Source organism: Desmodus rotundus, chromosome 6 (genome assembly GCF_022682495.2).
Source record: "Desmodus rotundus isolate HL8 chromosome 6, HLdesRot8A.1, whole genome shotgun sequence".
NCBI classification, from domain to species: Eukaryota; Metazoa; Chordata; class Mammalia; order Chiroptera; family Phyllostomidae; genus Desmodus; species Desmodus rotundus.
This window is the reverse complement of record NC_071392.1, coordinates 49,325,486-49,347,752: the sequence shown is the minus strand read 5'-3', so window position 1 is coordinate 49,347,752 and position 22,267 is coordinate 49,325,486. Positions and strand designations below refer to the sequence as shown.

General features: G+C 33.8%; 2 protein-coding genes across 2 annotated transcripts in view; one reads left to right on the top strand and one right to left on the bottom strand.

The window, feature by feature from the left end:
- COG5 (component of oligomeric golgi complex 5) overlaps positions 1 to 22,267 on the top strand; it is a 333,141-nt gene that overhangs the window by 56,078 nt on the left and 254,796 nt on the right. The gene's annotated exons all lie outside the window — the stretch shown is intronic.
- Positions 17,781 to 21,989, bottom strand: GPR22 (G protein-coupled receptor 22). Its single transcript, XM_024558483.4, has 2 exons — positions 21,036 to 21,989; positions 17,781 to 19,405 (listed from the first exon to the last, which is right to left on the bottom strand). The coding sequence occupies exon 2, from the start codon at positions 19,377 to 19,379 to the stop codon at positions 18,078 to 18,080; it is 1,302 nt and encodes a 433-aa protein (XP_024414251.1). The 5' UTR covers positions 19,380 to 19,405; positions 21,036 to 21,989; the 3' UTR covers positions 17,781 to 18,077.

Genomic DNA, 22,267 nt, shown 5'->3' with positions numbered 1-22,267 from the left:
TTTTTTTTATTTTTTTATCCTGCAACTTGCTGAATATATATTTTTTGGCTCTAATTGTTGTGTGTGGGTATCTTCTTTAGGGTTGTCTACATATAAGGTATTATCATCAGTGAACAGAGGTAATGGTACTTCTTTCTTTCCAATTTGAATGCCTTTTATTTTTTTTCTTGCCTAATTGCACAAGTTAGAATTTCCTGTACCGTACTGAATAGAAGTTGTGAAAGCAGACATCCATTTCTTGTTCCTGATCTTAGGGAAAAGCTTTAAGTCTTTAATCACTAAGTATGATATTAACTGGGTTTTTCAGGAATGGTCTTTATTATTCTGAGGAAGTTCTCTTCTATTTCTAATTTATTGTTTTTATCATGGAAGAGTATTGAATTTTGTCAAATGCTTTTTTATCAATTGAGATGATCATGTGTTTTTTTTCCCCTCTTCATTCTATTACTGTGGTGTATTATATGGATTGATTTTTATATGTTGAACCATCCTTGCATTCCAGGAATAAATCTCAGTTAGTCCTGGTGCTTAGTTCTTTTAATATGCTACTGGATTCAGTTTCCTATTATATATTGTTGAGGAATTTTGCACCTGCGTTTTTTTTTTCTTGTAGTGTGTCTTTGCCTTTGGTAACAGGGTGATGTTGACCTCATAGAATGAGATAGGAAGTGTCGCCACCTCTTCGTTTTTTTGGAAGATTGATAAACTTTGATATTAAGTCTTCTTTAAATATTTGGTAGAAAGAATTCACCAGTGAAGCCACTTGGTCCGGGGCTTCCCTTTGTTGGAATTTTGTACTTTCTTTTGTATTAATCAAATACTTTTGTGTATTTCATTTTACTTTGTCTATGGACTTTTGGCTATTTGCTTATGGTACATCTTAGTCATTCTAGATTCTATTATGTTCTCTAAGGATGGCTTTGTTGTTGCTCTAGTGGCAGTTAACTTGACTGGTCTGAAACAAACTATGCATTTTTTCCCTGTGTTGTGTAGTCTTTGTCTCTGCTGAATTCTTTCAGCTTTTAGCTATTGCTTTTGGAAGCTAGTGCCTGGGGGATCTTCCCTGTCCCTCTGTCCTTAGCTGTCACTAAGAGTTTGGGCAGAGTTGATACTGAGATTATGGGCCTTACCTCTCAATGCATCTTTTTCTGTCTTTCAAAGTTTCCTCCCTAAATTTGCAGCTCCTTTCTCAGCCATGAGGCCTGTCCTCTAACATCTCAAGTTAGTAAGACCCTAGCTTTCTGCTCCCTGAACTATGCACTGCTTGGGAAATTCCATCAGTCTGAAAAAAGCAGTAAACATACATATCCTACCAGTCTTCTAAGGACATACTCCCGTCGGATTTTTGCTTGCTTTACTCTGAATCCCTTCCTATCTCCCCTCATGAATGTGAATTTTAATGGTAAACCAAGAATTTGGGTTTCTCTCCTTTTGTACCTCTGTTGTTTTTAGGATTTCCCCCCCTAAATTTGTAGCTAATCTATCTGCCCCAATTTCTGTGCTCTGTTGTCACAGAGGACTGTGAGACTGTATTTTTCAGCTGCGAGAGCTGTGGGTATTGAATGGGGGTGTTGGTAGGAGTAGTGGTGGTGAGTGCCCTCAGGCAGAAAGCCCAAACTTGTGATTCTTACCCATTGCAGTTTCTATATTTCAAAGGTAAACCTTCCTTTGGTCTGCTCGTAACTTTGTAACTTTCTAGTGCCTTCAAATAGTGTGTTACAAAAACGATTTATCTAGATTTAGAAATTATTTGTCGTGCCCTGGCTGGGTTGCTCAGTTGTTCAGTGTGTGGTCCCGGTATACCAAAGTTGCAGGTTTGATCCCCCTGTCAGGGCACATGTAAGAATCAACTGATGAATGCATCAATAAGTGGAACAACAAATAAATGTTTCTCTCTCTCTCTCTTTTTCTCTCTCTCTTAGTCAATAAAATTTTTTTAAAAAAGTGATTTTCAGGAAACCACACCTGAGCAATTCATTCTGCCATTAGTGGAAGCAAGACTAAATTAATTTGTATTCGGTTAGTTTTTTTTTTTATTAAGATTTGATTTATTTATTTTTAGAGAGAGGGGAAGGGAAGGAGAAAGGGGAAAAAGACATCCATGAGTGGTTGCCTCTTGCATATCCCCTACTGGGGACCTGGCCTGCAACCCAGGCCGGTGCCCTGCCTGGGAATTGAACCAGTGACCCTTTGGCTCGCAGGCCATTTCTCAATCTACTGAGCTATGCCAGCCTGGGCAGTTTTTTTCATATGCACTAAAAGTACATACAATTGAATAGACATTGCAAAATTTTTTTAACTTTACTTTTATTGTTGAGACCATTACAGATGTCCCCATTTTCTCCCCTTTGATAAAAATCTGTGTAGGTTGAAAATTCATACGTTTACTTTTTAAATACAATTAGAAGTGATGCTAAATGCAGACTTAAATTTTATGTATATGAAATCTCTATATTTCCAAAGAAAAAAATGGAGTCTAAGTAAATACAAATTTAGGACAATAAAGTTGCCAAATCATTTTATCATTACTTTGTCTTTTGGAGTCTACTACTATTAAAAGTTTATTAATTTGTCTTGAAAAGATGACAGACAACAGATTGGTAATTATCAGAGGGAAAAGGAGGCAGAGAGAGGTAGAAGAGAGAAAAGAGAGGATAAAAGGTGATGGAAGGAGACTTGACTTGGGGTGGTGAACACTCAATACAATATACAGATGATGTATTATAAAATTGTATACCTGAAATCTGTATAATTTTATTAACCAATTCCACTCTAATAAATTGAATAAGTAAATTTTAAATAATTAAAAAATATATACACATCAGAAAAAAGATGGCATGTCTTGTGGAAGTTTTTACTTAAAGTCAGAAATCAGTTCATTGGGATCATTTTTCCAAATATTTAACAGTCCATTTTCTAAGGCAAATCTTTATTTGGAAGAGCAGCAGAAAAACTATGCTCATAGAAGTTATTATTTCTCTTTGCCTAAACTAGTTTAAAGCAACAACATCCTTTTTTTAATCTTTGGATATAGTCAGGATGGGGATTCTAAGATTCTGGATGATGTGTCTTGCACTCATGGGTCTTATTACCATTTTATCAAATTAGTTGTTTCCTTAAATGAGATTGGCAGGGAACTAGATACATTTTTTGATACACAGATACAAAATGTTAACTGAAGATTTTAAGTATACAACTGCCTATAAGCAGTTGTTTATGAGGAGATACTGCTTATAAAATATCCTGCACACTCTTCTGTTATTACTGCTAATGATACATTTTCTTTTCTTTTGTTGCTCTTAAGAAATATAATTATTACAGGTAAATAATTTGTGAATTAAAACTGCTTTTTATTCTAACCTGATTTACACACTCAATTCTGTGTTCAGATCTGTTTTAAAACCCTACTATGTGTTCATCTCTGAGCCTGTTTTAGAGTTATATAAATTAATAAAGTAGATTTATGATCTGCAGGGCACTTACAGAATGTGAATCCAGATCTGGTTACAGGCACGTGGTAGAGTTGGCTTATGAGTCATAGTTACTTAATTCCTAACAGAAAAGAATAATATTTAGTCAGGATCTCAATACAGTGAGGAGGAAATTTCCTATAGAATTTCTTGTTAAGGTTAGTAGTTCAAAAATCATGTTGTTCCAAACTGTGTTCTGAGGAATCCTGGTTATTTATATTTAGTTACTTAACTTAGGTCCCTTAATTTTATTTCATTGAGAGTAAGCTGCTTTTAGCATATGTATTAGATTTGGTAAAACAATTTGTTTGAAAAAGAAAAAGTTATATTGCTAAAATAAGTTTGAAGATGGAAGTCATGTTATATCTTGGAAGATGTAGTTTAGTAGATCATTGATTGAGGCAGTTGAAGGATCTCAGCCTTCACTTGGGAAGAGACTTCAGGAAGAATTACATCTTGGGACAGAGTGGCGGGAGCGTGAGTGGCTAAAATATATAATAACAGATAAATAGACTAAGAGTGTTGGTGAGTAAAAATTTTATACACAACTACAAAATGTTAACTGATGATTTTAAAGTAAACAGCTGTGAGGAGATGCTTAGAAAATATCATACACAGTCTTCCGGTGAGTGTTTTAGTGCTGTATGACGGCCTGCATCCTCCAGCTTGATCCAGTTACTTTTCAGGGCTGGAAGGCTACCCAAGATGATGGTCTTCTCTTTGGAAGATAAAGGATAGAAGTAGCCTCTGCCTGGTTTTCTCCATAAATACTAAGTTGTGGTAGTTGCTAGATAGAGGGTAGAGGGTAGAGAGAAGGCAGCATGTTTATTGTTTTTTTATGTAAGTTTTGGGGATATGTAAGAATAGCCACTTGAAAGAAACCTTCCACCTAAAACTAAGTAATAAAATTGGTATTTTAGATTGAGTTAAACTGTGGCAACAAAAATAAAAACTGAGAAAAAGCAGTTGGAAAGACTTCTACTGAGGGTAAATGACTTAGGAATAAATCTTGTTGAATGGGCACACAGAGGCTAGTTATTTTAATGTAACAACCAGAACAACACAGTATTCATAAACTTTTCTTCCATCAAAGTAATATTTATTTTCTAACACTTTAGAGACTTACACATCATAAGATTATAACACAAAATACCATAATTGTTTCTGCTATGTACTTTGTAATGAAGAGAAAAGAGCACATAGGCTTTGAAACCATCTTTATTCTAAATACAATTTCCTTCCCTCTTGCTAACTGTGAATTTCAGCAGATTAATTTCATTTTCAGATTTCAGAGGGCTGTTGGTTAGATTTAATGAGACCAGGGTTATAGCTTGCCTTCGACCTTGCCTAACATATAATAGACCCCCCAAATAATGTTTTCCTTTATCCATCTTTGTTTAGAAATAGTAGTAAAGAATGAATATATATGATACTTTGAAGGTCACATTGGTAATACATCATAATTTGTGGTAGTGTGTTCTACTCTTGTGCAAAAATGCTATTGTTTTTCAAAAATTACATCATAATGTACACGTCTCTTTTTTTTCTAGCAAGTAAATATTGAAGTATTACTATAAAGATTTTCAAGTTAAAGATGGGCACTGAAAGGGAATAAAAAACCTTTAAGAAGAGTGACTGTCTTCCTTGGCAGGTGTGGCTCAGTGGATTGAGCTCTGGCCTGTGAACCAGAGGGTCACCGGTTCGATTCCCAGTCGGGGCACATGCCTGGGTTGCAGGCCAGGTCCCCAGTAAGGGGCTCATGAGAGGCAACCACAGATTGATGTTTCTCTCCTTCTCTTTCTTTCCCCACTCTCTAAAAATGAATAAATAAAATCTTTAAGAAGAAAAGAAAAGTGAATATCAAGTCTCAAATTCCTACTGAAACAGTCAAGGCTTGTACTGTTTTGAGGAACTAGAGTAATCAATTTGTGATTCAATTTGAATTATAGTGATTCAATTACATAATTGAGTTGAAAATACATTTGTTAATATTTAAAAAAATGAAATATCAGGAAAATGATAAAAGCTGCCATTCATTGCTGTGTGGCAAGTACTGTGCTAAACATGGTGTTTGTTTTACCTAATTGAAGCTTCACAATAGCCCCCTGAGGTACATATTATCATTTTACAGACTAGGAAGCAGAGTCTGGATGAGATTTAAGTAACATGCCCAGGAGAGGACCCCAACTTGTACTTACTTATTTCCTCTATACGAGAATCAAAGTTTTACGAGGCACAAGAATTGTATGAATTGGGACTTTTGTAAATTTGGGGCAGGGGCTATAACAATATTATTTGTCAGTGGAAGTTAAATGATCTATATGACCTACATCAAATTTAAAACTTTTTTTTGCCCTGGCCGGATACTCAGTTATTTAGAGCTTCGTCCCGATATGCCAAGGTTGTGGGTTCGACCTCTGGTCAAGGCACAAAAAAGAAGCAACCAGAGTTCTGGGCAAGATGGAGGCATGGGTAGAAACCCTTCGTTTCCTCACACAACTAAAAGGAGGATAACAACCAATCTAAAATCAGTAAACAACCACAAATGCCAGAAAATCAAACTGTGTGGAACTCCGACAACCACGGAATTAACAAAATAGTCAAACAGAACAACCAGACTGGTAAGGCAGTGGATGGAGAGAACCTGAGGTGAGACGGTGGACCAAGCAAGTCAGCAGGCTGCACGGGAAGGGCTGACTTAAGGGGAAAAATGAGACTCAGAGCTGACTGTGGACTTTGGCAGTTGCTGCAGTGGGAGAAACTCCCGGTCTCAGATGAGAATTTGTTGGAAAGTGGTCTAGAGAGGAGCAGGTGAGCTGCACTGTTCCCTCTCTGGCCCCTCCCCTGCACCACAGCGCAGCAAGGAAGGTTGCCTCGCCCTAGTGAATACCCCTTACAACTTAACAGGTGCTCGGAACAAAGAAATAGGGCCCAAATGAAAGGACAGAGCAAAACTTCAGAAAGAGAGCTAAGCGATGAGGAGATAGCCAACCTGTCTGATGGAGAATTTAAAGCCCTGGCAATCAAAGTGCTCGCAGAACTGATTGAGCTTGGTTGAAAAATGAAAGAACAAATGAAAGATACACAAAATGAAATAAAGCAAAATATTCAGGGAACCAACAGTGACAGGAAGAAAACCAGGACTCAAACCAACAATTCAGAACAAAAGGAACAAATAAAATATCCATTGGGAACAGAATGAAGGAACAAGAATTCGAAAAAGTGAAGAGAGTCTTACAAACCTCTGGGACAACCTGAAATGCTCCAGTATCTGAATCATAGGGGTGCCAGAAGAACAACAGCAAGAAATTGAAAACTTATTTGAACAAATAATGAAGGAAAACTTCCCCAATCTGTTGAAGGAAATACACTTCCAGGAAGTCCAGGAAGCCCAGAGATCCCAAAGAAGTTGGACCCAAACAGGAACACACCAAGGCACATCATCATTAAATTATCCAAGATTAAAGATAAAGAGAAAATCCTAAAAGCAGTAAGAGAAAAGGGGACAGTTACCTACAAAGGAGTGCCCATAAGGCTATCAGCTGATTTCTCAAAAGAAGCCTTGCAGGCAAGAAGGGGCTGGAAAGAAGTATTCAGAGTCATGAAAAGCTAGGACCTACATCCAAGATTACTGTATCCAGCAAAGCTATCATTTAGAATGGAAGGGCAGATAAAGTGCTTCCCAAATAAGGTCTAGTTCAAGGAGTTCATCATCACCAAGCCATTATTATATGAAACGTTAAAGGGACTTATCTGAGAAAAAGAAGATAAAAAATATGAACAGTAAAATGACAACAAACTGACAGCCACCAACAAATGAACCTAATAAAAAGAAAGACAAACAATGAGAACAAAAACTAAGCAAACAACTAGAACACGAACAGAATCAGAGAAATGGACATCACATGGAGGGCTTTCATTGGGGAGGGGGAAGGGAGGAATGGGGTAAAAAGGTACAGGGAAAAGGAAGCATAATTGGTAGGCATTAAATAGACAGGGAGAGGTCAAAAATGCTATAGGAAACAGAGGACTCAGAACTTACATATACAACCCATGGACATGAGCTAAGGGTGAGGGGAATGCTGGTGGGTTGGGGGTACAGGGTGGAGGGGGGGTAATGGGGGAAAAATTGGGAAAACTGTAATAGTATAATCAATAAAATATACTTAAAAATTAGCTTTAGAATTTCCTAAAATGAGAATGGAAGGAAGGGATGGTGGGGGCGGGAGGCCGAGTGACAGAAAAGAAGGAAGGAAGGAAAGGCAGGACCCTTCCTAGGTCCTAAGGTCATGGGATTCATCTTATCACAGTCACTGAAAAGGACTTTTAGAAAATGGAAAACAAATTGGAATTTTCAGAGTCTGATTAGGCATTTAGATATAAGTGTGTCCATTCTTAATAAAGATTAGATCTTCTCATAAAAAAAAGCAACCAATAAATGCATAAATAAGAAGATCAACAAATCAATGTTTCTCTCTCTCTCTCTCTGAAATCAATCAATAAAAAAATGTTAATGGTGCCTTCTGTCTCCCATTGGTGCTGCTTGCAGTTTCATTTGAACCAACATTTATCTCAGCTGAGATAGATTGATTTGGGATTTAAATGAGTTCCCTTTGAGTATTCCAAGAAAATAAAAATATATCTTAGTCAAGGGTTTGTAATTTGTTTCTGGTTATTTAAATGTATTCTAGAGAACATTTAAGGACAAAAAACAGGCATCGTTTAAATAGCTGATGTAGTTTTGTTTTAACATTTTATTGAAATATAAAAAGTGTGCACACACTGTAAGTGTATCGCTTAAGAAATTTTTACCCCTGTAGTTTTAATAGCTCAGCCTAATTAAAATATGAGATAACAGAGGAAAACTTATTCAAGGAACATTCTAAGGGCTGGAGGAATCACAATGAATATACCATGTTTTTGGAGTTATTCAGGGTATTTTAAATAAAAATGTTACATTTCATATATTTAACATTTTAACTTTGGGGAAAATACATAGTTTTGAATGTAGAAATGAGAAAAATGCTATCTTACTCTTGGTTTAAAATAAACCAAAAAATTAGGTAACAATAATAAATTTTTATTTTTTAAAATCTCTGCAAAATATTCCAGAGGAATGAGTATTTTATAGTGTATGCACATAAATAAAGAAAATGTTAAACTAAAGAGAAAGAATAAGGGCTGGCTATTGACGAATTAGTCTCAATCTGGATAGTATCTTTGTGAGGAAAATGTCTCTTTTAAATAAGTTAATTTAAAAGTGATCAATTAATTTGACTTAATTTTTTTATTCATTGATTTGAGAGAGAGAGAGAGAGAGAAAGAGAGTTATTTGTGGATTCACTGTTGATTCTTGTAAGCGCCCCGACCAGTCAATAATCTAAACCGCAACCCTGGCACATCAGGGTGGCGCCCTAGCCAACTGAGCTATCCAGCCAGGCCCAATTAATTCGGCTTCTAAAGTCTCAATTTTACTTATATAGGGTTTGTTTAATAATATAGTTTTACACTTATGTCTGGTGACTGTTATTAAGATCCTAAAGGCAGCTGAGGAAGGAATTTTGATAAAGCCTGCCATTTACTGTATCTTTTTTAAAAAAGATTTTGTTTATTTTTAGAGAGAGCGGAAGGGAGGGACAAAGAGAGGGAGAAGAATGTCAATGTGAGAAAGATCAATTAGTTGCTTTCTGCGTGTGCCCTGACCCAGGACCAAACTCACAACCCAGGCACGTGCCCTGACCCAGAATCAAACCAGCAACCTATCACTTGTGGGATGATGGCCAACCAACTGAGCCACACTGGTCAGGGCTATATCTTTTTATTTTTTAATAAATAGGTTTAGAATCATCAGGTCAATTCTGCGTTATTTTAAAAATTAAGTACTACTGTCAGACTACTAGGAATGGTTTTAAAAATAATTTATTTAATTTGTAAAATTATACTAATATATGTTTGTTGTGAAACTAGAAAATTTAGGTATATATTAATTGCTGAAAACTAGAAAATGTTGGTAGGTATCCCCTAGAGATTCATTTAGAAACTAACTTCCTAAGTATTTGCCTATATGTTACTCTATAATTCATATTATTTTGTTCTTAACTTTACATTATGGACACCTTTCCATGTTAATAAACAAAATCTGTATCACTTTAATGGCTAGATAATATACAATTGAAAGTTTTCTGGTACTCTATGTAAATAGTCTACTATTTTAACTATCTGGTTTTTTTGTTTGCTTTTTTACTATTATTACTGTCCTTTGATGACCATGCTTGGATATACATTTTTGCAAAATTGTATAATTGTTTTCTTAGGATAAACTTGGGAAGTTGAATTTCTTGATCAAAGGTTATGTTTAAGATTTTGCTTAATATTTCGAAATGAAATTTATTTCTAGTACCAGTGTGACAGCATACCTGCAACTTAATCATAATTAGTAGACATTCGCATTTAAAAATTATTTGCCAATCATATTATGGAAAAAAGTGACATATTGATTTGTTTTGTAACTTAACTCTAATCTACATGTGTTTTGCTGACTGTGCTTGAACAGTTTTGTCTGTCATTTGTTTTCATTGGGCAGCTACCTGTTTTTGTTCTTGGCTCCTTTTCCTCTTGCTGTGTTGGTTCGTAAGTATTCTTTACATAGTAGAGGTTCATTTGCATTACTATATAGGCTGTAAGTTTGTTTCCCAGTTTGTTTTATGTCTTATTTCATTTTTATGTATACTTTTAAAAGTCCTATAGTTATACTTGGTAACCTTTTTACTTTAATGGGTTGATTTGGTTCCTCACCAGAGTATTAGAAAAGTATTCATCCACCTACTTTTCAAATACTTTTGTGTTTAATTTTTGTCCATGTGCAGTTTACTGTGGTATAACTTGAGCACACGTAATCACACGTCTCACAGCACTAAACAGTGCCGTTTCCTTTCACATGAAGTGTTACAGAATTGTGCTTCCTGGGTGTGTAGCTCTCTGACCTTTGTGGTAGCAAGCAGTTATCTTTAGTTTGCCAATGTTTAGTTACTCCCCAATACTCCCTAATGAATAATCTATCGCTTCACATTTGAAATATCCCATTATTTCATAATACATCCCTTCATTTGCTTGAATTTTTTATTGGGTTTTCTATTATATCTCAGTTGTCTATTCTGTTTTTCCTTTTTAAATCTTGGGGTTAAGTTGTTGCATTTAATTACTTTTTAGTTACTATTCACAGCTAAATTTTTCCAGCATTTTAAATTGTTTCTGATAGGAAAACAGAATTAGACACACACATTTTTTCCCACTGATATATTTTAAAGGCTGTATTTTTATGTAACTTGTGGGTTACCTCTAATTCTAAAAAACATGGAGGTGTTACTACTACTAATACTTGGGTTTAAATTATTTTCTATTAAGTACTATGTTTTATTTTAAGTCTCAGTGAACAGTACCTGATGGGAGGAGGCCGGCTGTGATCAGGGGATGAGAGTGAGGGGACTGTCCTGTAGGGCATGGGAAGTGGCAGCTGTGGGAGACTGAGGGATCTAGGTATTGGGGGCCAAACTGTGATGATAGAAATAAAGTATAAGGCTATATATTTTTTAGATACCATCAACTCTAGAAAGGCTTGCACTGGGTTTTGGATTTAATTTTTTTTCTTTGACAGAACAAGATTATAACCTATTTTTCAGCTTTATCTCTCCATGCATGCATATTCATATTCATCGTCTGTGTACCAGCCAAATTGAATTGTTCGCTGGTCTGGACTTTGTTTTCTTGCTTGTCTGTAATTGCTCACGCTTGTGTCTGTGCTGGATCTGCTGCTGTTGCCTAGATGCCATCAGCCTCTCGTCCCTCAGTTACAGTTTGTTTCAGTTGCCGTTTTCTTTCCGCGGCTTGTCCAGGTACACGTGCACCTTTTACTTTGAGCCCCATTGCTCTCCATTTGCACTCTCTTTTTTATTGTAGTTATATTCTGCCTTGTGATATTGATGTTGACATATTTTTCTTATTGTCACCGCTCTGTAAGTGCATACAACCCAAACCTTTTATGAAATGTTCAAATTTGGGCAAGTGAGGGCTAAGTGCTATTATAAGGGACCATTAAAAAGTGCTTTTATGATTTTTTAAAATGCTTACAAGATAACAGACTTGTTTGTGATAGTCACTAGGATTTTATGGTTATTGCTACTTGATTATTTTGTCTGGATATTTTGTTTATCTGCTTACTGGATCCTGTGACATATGTTATTCCTTAAGTTTTTTTGAAACATTTATTTGTTATACAACCAGTAAGCTTATTCGTAATGTAAATGGTACTGATGGAGTACTATATTTAAAAGTAAAAACTTACCGTATCTTATTTTTTGTACTTAACAGTGATAAAATATTTATATGGAGTCTTTTTTTGTGTAATTGAAAGCACAGTTCTTTTCTTTTAGTTCTTACTGTATCTGTTTAACTGTACCTTTGAACCATCGCTAAGAAGATGTTTTAATGAGGATCAGAAATTTCAGGCAAAGTAGATTATTGTAAAATTGGTTGAAAATCCAGGCTTTTAACTTGTCATTTTAGAATTTGATAACAGCCACCTCTGTGCAAAGAGTGGAGTGTCAGTTTATGAATGTTAGTCTTTCCCTCAGCTCAGGTGGCTATTCAGGTTTATGGCTTTGTACTTAACCATTTCCCTGCCAATTATTTTTTCCATAATTTTGTTGAGAGAAAATATTTATGGAAGATTTTCTGAAGGCTAATTAGTCCATCCATTTCTCTTGAATAGTGAATCTAAAGATTGGGGAGTGGGGGAGGAGATGAATTAAGTACATCAGAATTACCTAGAGGCCTTTTTTTGTTTATTTTTAAGAACACCTGTCTTCAGTTGGCAGTGCCGCATCTCTGCTCCAAAGAGTCTGGTCAACCCCTGAGATGCGTAGGGAACGGTGAGGTCCACTGCTTCCCTATTCTAGAATCTATCCTCAGAATAAACCAGAAAGGGGTTATGTACCTGGACATCATATTATTCATTTCCACAAAATTCCTTTTATTAATTTCCCTTTAGTTTGCTCTGATTGTACACTGAGGAAAATTACGATAGTATAAAGATTTCTTGTTGCCTTTTCTGTAAGGTTGTTGTGGCCAGTTTTATACATAAGAAACAAGTTGTTGTAGAAACATTGTTCATACATTCTGTACTTTATAAGAAGACCCATGAAAGACAATGGTCTCAGTATTAAGAACAGTTTGTACTCATGAAAAGCTAGAGGAGTTTTATTGTATTGATGCTAAGAGTCCTGTAATCAGCCCCTTTTCTCTCTTTATATGACCTAATAGAAAACGTAGGGACAGTTTTGACTTTTTTGCAAGAATATGGGACTTAATGATAAGCATTTTATATTTTCCTTTCATACCTGTGTTAATTTTAATTTTATCATTCTTTTCATCCTTCTTGTTCTGATTTTATTACTTATTTTCTCATTTAAATGTATCTAAAATTGTATGTATTTAAAAGTTGTCTTTTGAATAAGGCAGGATATGAATAAATAAAATTACATGGTTATTTTGTTTTCCAATTTTGTTTTCTTATTTTCTTAACACTAAGAATAGTTTTTGTTTTAGTTTTAGGTTACATACTCTTTTGAAGATCTTACTGATCTATAGATGTTTGCTACACACACACACACACACACCCCCCCCATGAAATTTTGCACAAAATTTCAGGGGATTTATGAGACTCCCAAGAAACCCAGTCCCAAAGTCATTGTTTATCTGTAATATATTGTTTGGCAGATGTTTTTCTGGAAGGTGGCTATATCCAATCATCTGAACTGTTATCTTTGTATATTTAAATTATATTCCCTAGCAGCCCATTTTCAATAATACTAGCTTGTTATAGCTTGGTTCTATGATTCAATGAATGAAAATACTAAAAAGTAAGAGTTATAACCAAAGATGATAATATCAGTATTGTTGGAAAGAATTCTCAGTAAATGGGCTAATAAGAATGTTCCCAGGGTAGTGTTTCCACAGTATCATTTGAAGTATTTATCGAATATCAGTGTATTAGTTACATAAACTGTTATATAACAGAATAGGGAATTAAAGTTGTCATAAATTATTAAGAATAGCTGAATATTCTGTAAATTGTGTTGATGTTACAAAGGAAATTACAATAACGAAGGAAAAATGTTTGACTCAAACCATCTATCTAATTTTAGTGAAATCTGTTTAGCATTTTTCACTATTTATTTTAGAAATATTTCTTATTCTCTATAGTAGTATGCTTATTGATTCTAGAGAGAGGGGAAGGAAGGGAGAGGAGAGAGAGAGGAACGTTGATGTGAGAGAGAAACATTGGTTGGTTGGCTCTCGCATGCGCACTTGCAACCCAGGCCTGTGTGCTGACTGGTGATCAAACCCGTGACCTTTTGGTTGATGGGACTACACTCCAACCAACTGAGCCACACCTGCGAGGGCGGAACATTCTTGAATAATGTTACTGATTTTACGTAATTGAATTTTTTTGTCCTTTTTATCCATGTACTTTATACAAAACATAATTAAAAAGTTCTTAGATCATTGAGGATAATCTAGTTTCTTATGGGTCTTTTTATGGTCATCGTTTTAAATTCTTTAATCCCTTATACCCGTTGTCTTTCTAGTCAGCTGGCATTCCGTATGGATTCCGGCTTCATATTGCCTGTCAGTCACCGGTCACATCTACATGCTCCTTTGCAGAGCTGCTACCAGGCCTTTCATTACCTGTCTTATCCAGCAACAAGTCAGTGTGTCAGCTTTTCATTTCTATTTTACCCAGTCAACTCTTTCCTACATTTTGCTGTCTATTATTATTATTTTTGTATTTCATTTTTTACCGTATTATTCCCCTGCTCAAATTTCTCTGCTGGCATTAAAGGCCTTCTGTCTTTTGGCCCCAATGCAACATCCCAGGTAAACTTCTCACTACTGTATTACTTTTCTTCTAGAGAAAACAATTAATTTACCATTGCCAGAATGTGCTTCAGCTTCCCTCAGCAGCTCTTTTGTTTACATTGTTTTTAAATCCAACATAATCTCTTTTGTCTTCAGTCTATTAGGGACTCATCTTTGTGTAGCACTTATCACATTCTACCTTTTTAAATAGATGTTGATACACTTCTTAGTAGCTTGATTCTAGATTTTAAGCTCTGAGAGTAATGACTCTATTCCATAAGAATGTAAGTATTTGCCATAAGGCTGTCTGTATGGTAAGAATTAAAGTGTTAATTGAATTACAAAGCTTACTTAAGTGTATAATCATAAAATGTAATAAAGTCAAAAGTTTTATTGACTTTGGAAAGCAGTCTTGAAATTACTATATTTACTAAAGTGCTACTAAGCACCTGTTTTCTTAATACTTTTAGGTTTTCACTTTTAAGTCTAATCTCTGTTAAATGAAGAGTTTGATTTTTAATGTCCAAAGAACTGAGATTTTGCTGTAATTTTATTTGGGGTATTAAAAAATAGAGCATATACCTAAAAATTGACTTACATTGAGTGAGAAGTACAGAATTATTATGAATAACATTTTTTTTAAAAGCGTAATTATAAATAATTTAATTTTCGTAATAGGTTGAACATTTGTTGGGTACTACTTGGTAGAATAACAACCTCCTTAAATTAGCAGACAAAACAAAAGAGAAAATAACAGTTTCATATGTTGTTGAGCTCATCTTTGGTTAGTTTTTAAAATAATATTTCTTATTTCTATACCTTTGAAAAACTAATCCAGTTAACTAATAGAAATTGGTATCTATCTCTGAGATTGGTGACATCTGGGTAGAAAAACATAATTTTAAGAAGAATCCCACATTGTTTACTGTTACCTCTATTGCTTTTGCATTTAAAAATTTCATTCTAACATGAAAAATTACCAATAATGCTTCTTTTTGGTTAAGTTATTTGAAGTAAAGTGAAAGATTTATACATAGGGGTGAAAGTCATTATGAGGAAAAAGAATGTACCTTTTCATAGAACAAACATTTAATAAAAACGTTCTCTCGTCCTCTCATTTAAGCTGAGGTCAGTAATTGCAATCTCTTTTTAAAAACTAAACTTATAAATATCATTTTGATTTACATATTACATACTATTTAACATTAAAAAGCTATTAGAAGTTGTCTGATAGGTGTGCTTTTTCTTTATTGTAAATTACTGGGTACACTTGTGTGTACCTGAAAGATCATTACAGGTGGGCAAAAATGTTTGTTAATTTTCTGTTTCAATGTCAAATGTATAAATAACAACAGTTTAGAGGGCAGCATTATAATACTTGCCATTTATTTCTTATTTTGTTAGATTTCTTATTACAGAGAACAAGAGGGCTTGAAAGCAGTTTAGGCAAATATATTAGAAAAATTAAAAAAAAAATTTTCTCACCCAAGGACAAATTTTTATTGCTTTTAGAAAGAGAGAAAGGGAGAGAGGAAGGGAGAGAGAGAAACGTAGATGAGAGAGAGAAGCATCTATTAGTTGCCTCCTGTACACACCTGGACCAAGGATCAAACCCGCAGCCTAGGTATGTGCCCTGACTGGGAATCAAACCTGCAACCTTTTGATGTATGGGGCAAAGCTCCAACCAACTGAGTCACACCAGCCACGGCTAGAAAAATGTTTTTTAACTGAGTTCTTTGGCATGCATATAGACTTGAAAATTTAAAATATTTAAAACACAAAGGGTTTTTTTTGTCTTAATATGAAAACTCTAAAAATAGTCTAATTTTTAATTAAGATTATAAAACTATATATTAACACTTTAATTTATGCTTGGAAGTCTATGTATAAAGTTAGTTTAATATTTTTGAAATTAATATGTTAGCAGATATTCTATGCCACATATATTTATCAAATGAACATTTTCATAATATCTTTGGGAATTCTTAATTTTTCTTTAAGGTTTAAAAAAATAAGTCTTATGCAACATTTTGTCAAATTGAAGCACTTCTTTAAATCTGGAAAAGTAGAAAATAAGTAGAAAAGAAGGTAATTTTGGCTTTGCTGAGATTTGACATTGTTAGTAGTATTATCAGTAAAATCACTATTTGTTATGTAACTTCAGGGAATTCAAACTATTGCATTGTGCTCCCTTCCCCAAGAATTAGTGGATTCGGTAAACTCAGCTGGATGAGTCTCATTTATTTACATAAAGGTCATATATTATTGAATTGTTTGATATGAAATTTAATTAAAAATGAGTTGTTACTTGATTTAGTGAATACAGTGTTAAAAATAGAATAAAAAATTGTCCAGTTAACCATTTATCAGGTGACAAGTATTTGCCTATTAAGTAATTTATTGCTGTTTTTTGATACAGTTATAATTAGTGCTCATAGATAGATTATTAGATTATTACATTTGGAAAATATTTGTTTGATAAGAACTCCCAGACCTGATAGATACAGTTAGGATTAGTAATTTCATATTTTTCCAGCATGATTTGAGGATTGGAGGCAAAATGCTTAGAGTTAAATTAAGTGATGTAGAGTAAAACAAAATGACAAGATTTACTGCCACTTCAATGATTTTCAGAGTGGAAATAGAACTACTGTGTTTTGAAACATTTGGGAGTTTCATGATAGGGTAGAAACATTGTGTAAATTGTATTACTCTAAACTTGCTATGTGTCTAAAATTAGAAATAGTTGGCTTTGTTAAGCTTTTCTACACTAATATACGTTTTTTTCTCCCTTGTATTCAGATTTTAATAGTTAACTTCTATTATACAAAAAGGCCAGCTTGAATAAAGTCAATGTACTCTTTTTGCCAACAGATTGTATTAATTTCAAGCATTTGGCTTAGACGGAAGTAAAGTGAGAAAGGAAGAAAGGGGCTGGTGCTTTAGTTTTCTCCCTTCTCTCTATTGTCAGGCATTTGTATAGTATAGGCCTCACGCTGTTGTTCATAGAACATCAGTCTCTTTCTCATAGTAAACTTGAGTTGCAAAGTTTTTCTATCTTGGTGTACACATACAGGTTCTTTGCTTTTGGTTCTTGATTTTTGAAATTCTGAGAAACCCTACATTAAAAAAAGGATAAGGTTTTATCCATGGTTCATTAATTTTGGTGCATTAAATAATATAGCAAGTTGACTATAACAGAAAACAAAATAGTGGTACAGAAAATCCTGGATTTTTTTGATTGTTTGGAGCCATCATTTTGGTTCTTATGTTAAAATGCTATTCCATTTGTCATTATATAAATATATCTATAGTTTGTGGCTTAGAAACAATATACTTTATTTAAAAAAAAACAAGGATACCTGTGTCAGTTACATTTTAAAGTTATACACTGTTTTAAGGCTATGTATTTATTACTTAGAAAATATGACTTACATGAGTATCTTCTGATGGACATAATATTGACAAAATATACACAGTATTACTTTAACAAACTGCCATGCAACAAATACATTAAGTTATGAAGAAATTGAATATATATGACCTAATCTAATCTTGACATTTACATTGAAAATTTACAACATAACCAATACTTAAAATATTCTTTTCTTATATTTGGCAGTAATTTGACTTTTTACAATTTAAATTTAAAACTTCTGAATGTGGATTTGGTGAAACTGAGACTTCTCCCTAGTCGGTGACAACCTGAGGTACTAAACATTTTTCTCTTATCTCACTATCTTCAAAGGTAATGTTTTTGTTTCTTTTAGGGTCTATCCAAGAGTTGTGGATTACAGCATTATTAGGCATGGGATCAGCTTCTACTATGGAAACAACTCGCTTTTTCATTTTACTTTTCAAGACCTTTTGAAATTTTTGTCTAGTGAATGCATATAAAAGAGGGTGAAATATAGTTGTTCCGTAAGCCATGACTAGAAAGCACAACCTTAATTTTACTAAAAGGTCACTTGGGCCTAAACATAAAATGGTGGTATTTAAAACAGAAATTGGTGTCCAGCAGAGAAGAAATGTAGAAATAATCAATAAAGACATTCTGAAGACTCTTTTTTGCCTTTCTCGTCGTTCACGGTGTCGTTTCACAGCTCGCCGGAGGGCTATTATTACCGAGACTGAAGTCCTTACACCAAAGACTACATTTTTCCCACCACTGCTTTGTGACATGTCTGCAGTCTCATGTTGTGTGGTTAGAGAAATGGTCTTTTTTTTCCTTGCTTTCTTCTTCTGTCCTGTTGAAAATCTGGTACCTATTCGAATATTAAGAGCCTGCAGTATTTTGGTGTATGTGATTAACATTACTATGACAGTGAAAAAGAATATAGGAATCTGTACAAGCAGGTGATAATACATTCCCAGTTCGGTGTAGTATTCATTTGTGCTGACACACAGAAGTGTCTTGTTTGCCCACGTATTTCCACTTTGAAGACTGAAAACATTTACCTCGATAAAGGGAATCAGGAAAGAGAAAAATGAAAACATCCAAATGGATATCATTAGCATTACAGCTCTGCCCATTGTCAGAATTCGGTTTGCAGGTTTTACAGAGATGTCATATCTGTCCAAAGTGATAGCAAAAACGTTGATTGCTGTTGAGACACTTGCAAAAGATACACAGGCCTCATGGAAACAGCAGATGAGAGTAGTGTTACTTTCCAATGAAAGTAGAAGGATAACTATAGTTAGAGGAATACATCCCACACAAATTATTACATCAAGTACATGAAGATTCATTGTAATAATGTTACTGACAGAGTTGATTAAGTTGGATTTCATGCAGTAAAGTACCAGCACGGTGAGGTTGCTGCCAAGTCCCAACACAATTTCTAACATAAGAAATCCAGTGAGAGATGCTTGAAAGCTTAATGGATATAACAGTGGTTGGTACATATTGGTGTTGATGTCATCAATGTCATCTCGAACTGTAATGTTAGATTCAGACTGCATGTTGATTTCCAGAAGGGGAGAAAAACACATTCTTTTGGAGCAGTTGGGTTTTTTCCCTAGAAAGTGAAATAGAATAAACTATTTGATATTTGGCATTTTAAATGATGTATAAAACATGTGTTCTTTGTAAAAAAACAAAACAAAACAAAAACCAAACCTTGTTTTCGTGTACTTAGTTTAATTTTTAAGTTTGTAAGCTATTAGTGGAAAACAGAATTAGGAAACATCAAGGTTGCATTATTTTGATATAAAAGGAAATTGGGTTCTACCTTTGAAGAAATAACCGTGTGGGGATTACTCCTATATAGTTCAAAATTATTTCATATACTAAAAACATTTTACTCATATGGGTTTTTCAAACTTACTTTTTAGACTCAGTATACTTTTATATAATAAAACTACCTAATATGGAAAACTAATTTTAGCCCAATATTTTAAGATTTCATTTTAAAATATTATGAGTAAGTAGCAAATAAACGTTGTTTTGATTTGTTCTAGCATAATTAGTGTAGGTCTAATTATTCCCATGAGATTTCAGATGAACAGAACAGTGTTCATTTAACATGATAAATGACATAGAGCACTTGCTTGTTTAAATTATTCTCTTCATGTTCTTGATTGAAATTCATATTCACGTGTCGACAGTGTGACTAGGGATACTTGGACTGATTTTCCCACAGAAGGAGACAAAGGATACATATTTCACATTTTGTAGTTAAAATGTTCACTGAACTTTAAAGTGGGCAAACTTATAAAAATTGGAAGAGAAAGGACATATGTTAAAGTAAAACAGCACAAAGCTTGGAACAATAATCACTCCTATGAATGATTTATTTTGTGACCACACCCTCTGGTATCTTGTGGAAGAAAATTAAAATTTAATATCTTATTAATAAGTAGCCCCTTTGAAAGTGGTTTAAAAGACTGTATCAGTTGATTTTATTTAAACAGAAATTTTAAAGTAAAAAAGTGAAATTTTAGGGAAAGTATCTGAAGCCCATTTTCTGAAGAATCTTTTGAAGTTACACATTTCCTCTGGAACCTTTTATATAAATTACCCTGAGTATAATTTTGAGGAAACTTAAAAAAAAACTCTTGCTAAGTCATGCAAATCTATATTTTAATATGTAAAGGTTTAGAGTAATTTATAAAAATGTCTGATTTTCTGCTGGGCTAAAATGTCAGTAACCAGTAGTATATTCAGTTAAAATATAAAATTATACAACCAACTATATTTCACATTTCAAGTACAGCATTTTGACTGCAAAATCATAGTCAAATTATAAAAGCTCATAATTTTGAGAACTTATGTTAACCTTTCACTTAGTGTAACCTTTTACAAGTTTTAGAATATAGTTTTATTATGCATACTATTTTAGGGATAATATTTCAGAACTACAAATGATAACAATATTAATTTCTTTTGAGCTTGGTATAAAGTATTTCTAGAGGCACATCCTTAAGTAAAGGAAATCCTATAAAATTGAAGAATTTTAAGTGTGCCAAATTTTTTGAACTGACAGATTAAACATCATTCCTTTGTCATATCAGTTAAATTTATAAGTAAATAAAGCAGAAATGTCAAGTATGGCGATAATTAAGAAAAATGCATCTCTTCTAGAACAAGATTCTTCTCTTTTGTAAATGTTACACAGTGTGGTGGCGGGCATGCATTTTCTGACCTACCTGTTTGCTGTTGCCTTACGGGCCTTTTGGCTCATTATAGCAGTTTTTCACAAATTGGTGCATGATGTCATTGACCAATTTTGACATGAATTTTACCTGACAACAGTGAAGTAGCTGTGTTTTATTTCATGTCTTGTAGGAATTGTTTCATTTTCTCTCCAGTACTTCAATTGCATGAATTGTAAGATTTAGTTGACTGATGGATTTCCAAAGACCAGTATAAAATATGTTTGTTTGTTTTGTCTTAAAATGTCCCGACCAAGAGAAACTTCTTCAGATGAAAAGAATTATGTTCCCCTTTGCGGGAATATATGATAGTGTCTCTCTATTTTCCAGAACATGTGAAAACAAAAAAGGAAACATAAGGTTTCTAGCTCCTAAAATATATTCAGACATCCTTTTGTTACAAACTGTCTCCATAGCAGTCTTGATTATTTTGGAATGATTTCTTGATCACATAACTTGCATTGTATTACAAATCCAGTCTGTGTTTTTTGATAAGAACCATCTGCTGTTCAATCCGGTTTGTTTTCATTAGAAGAGGATATATAATTGGTCATAAAACTCCAATGGAAAAATCCTTTAGTAATATCAATTAATACAAATATCTGTTTATTTAGTGCAGAAAATACTTGCTAAAGCTTCATTTAGCTTGCTGGTAATGTATGGCATTCTTATTGTGGCAATCAATGTTTCATTGTTTCTTTAAGAATTAGTTGCTCCACAATTCTGGTGTGTTAAAGTATAAACTCCCTTTTTAAAAATGCTCACCATTTTGTCTTCAGGATTTTATAATTATATTGTTTTTCTTTTTGTGGCTATTTTATACAGCATCTTTGTAAGATGATTACTGTTGATGTGTTATATTCCAGCAGTAATGTAGACCTATATTCCCTGGTTTTAACTCCTTAGTATCTTAAAATCATGTGTCACAAGAATATCCTGCAGTTTATGGTTCAGACAGCTAGGGAGAGAGATGCTCGGTCAGATGCATTCTTCATAATTTCAGTTGTAAGTACTGAATTAGCTGCTGTGGGCCCTTGTGAAAAAGAAAAGAAAATAGTTAAGAAAAAGGGTTTCTAAAATTTCCAATTAATTAAAAGTTAGTTTTGTTTTTTTTAACACTACATATAGTATTTGTTATCAAAGTAAGCAAACTGTTATTATAGACACAAATTATACATAAATTTAAGGGCTTTTTAAAAAAATAAAATACTTTATTTTCCTAATAA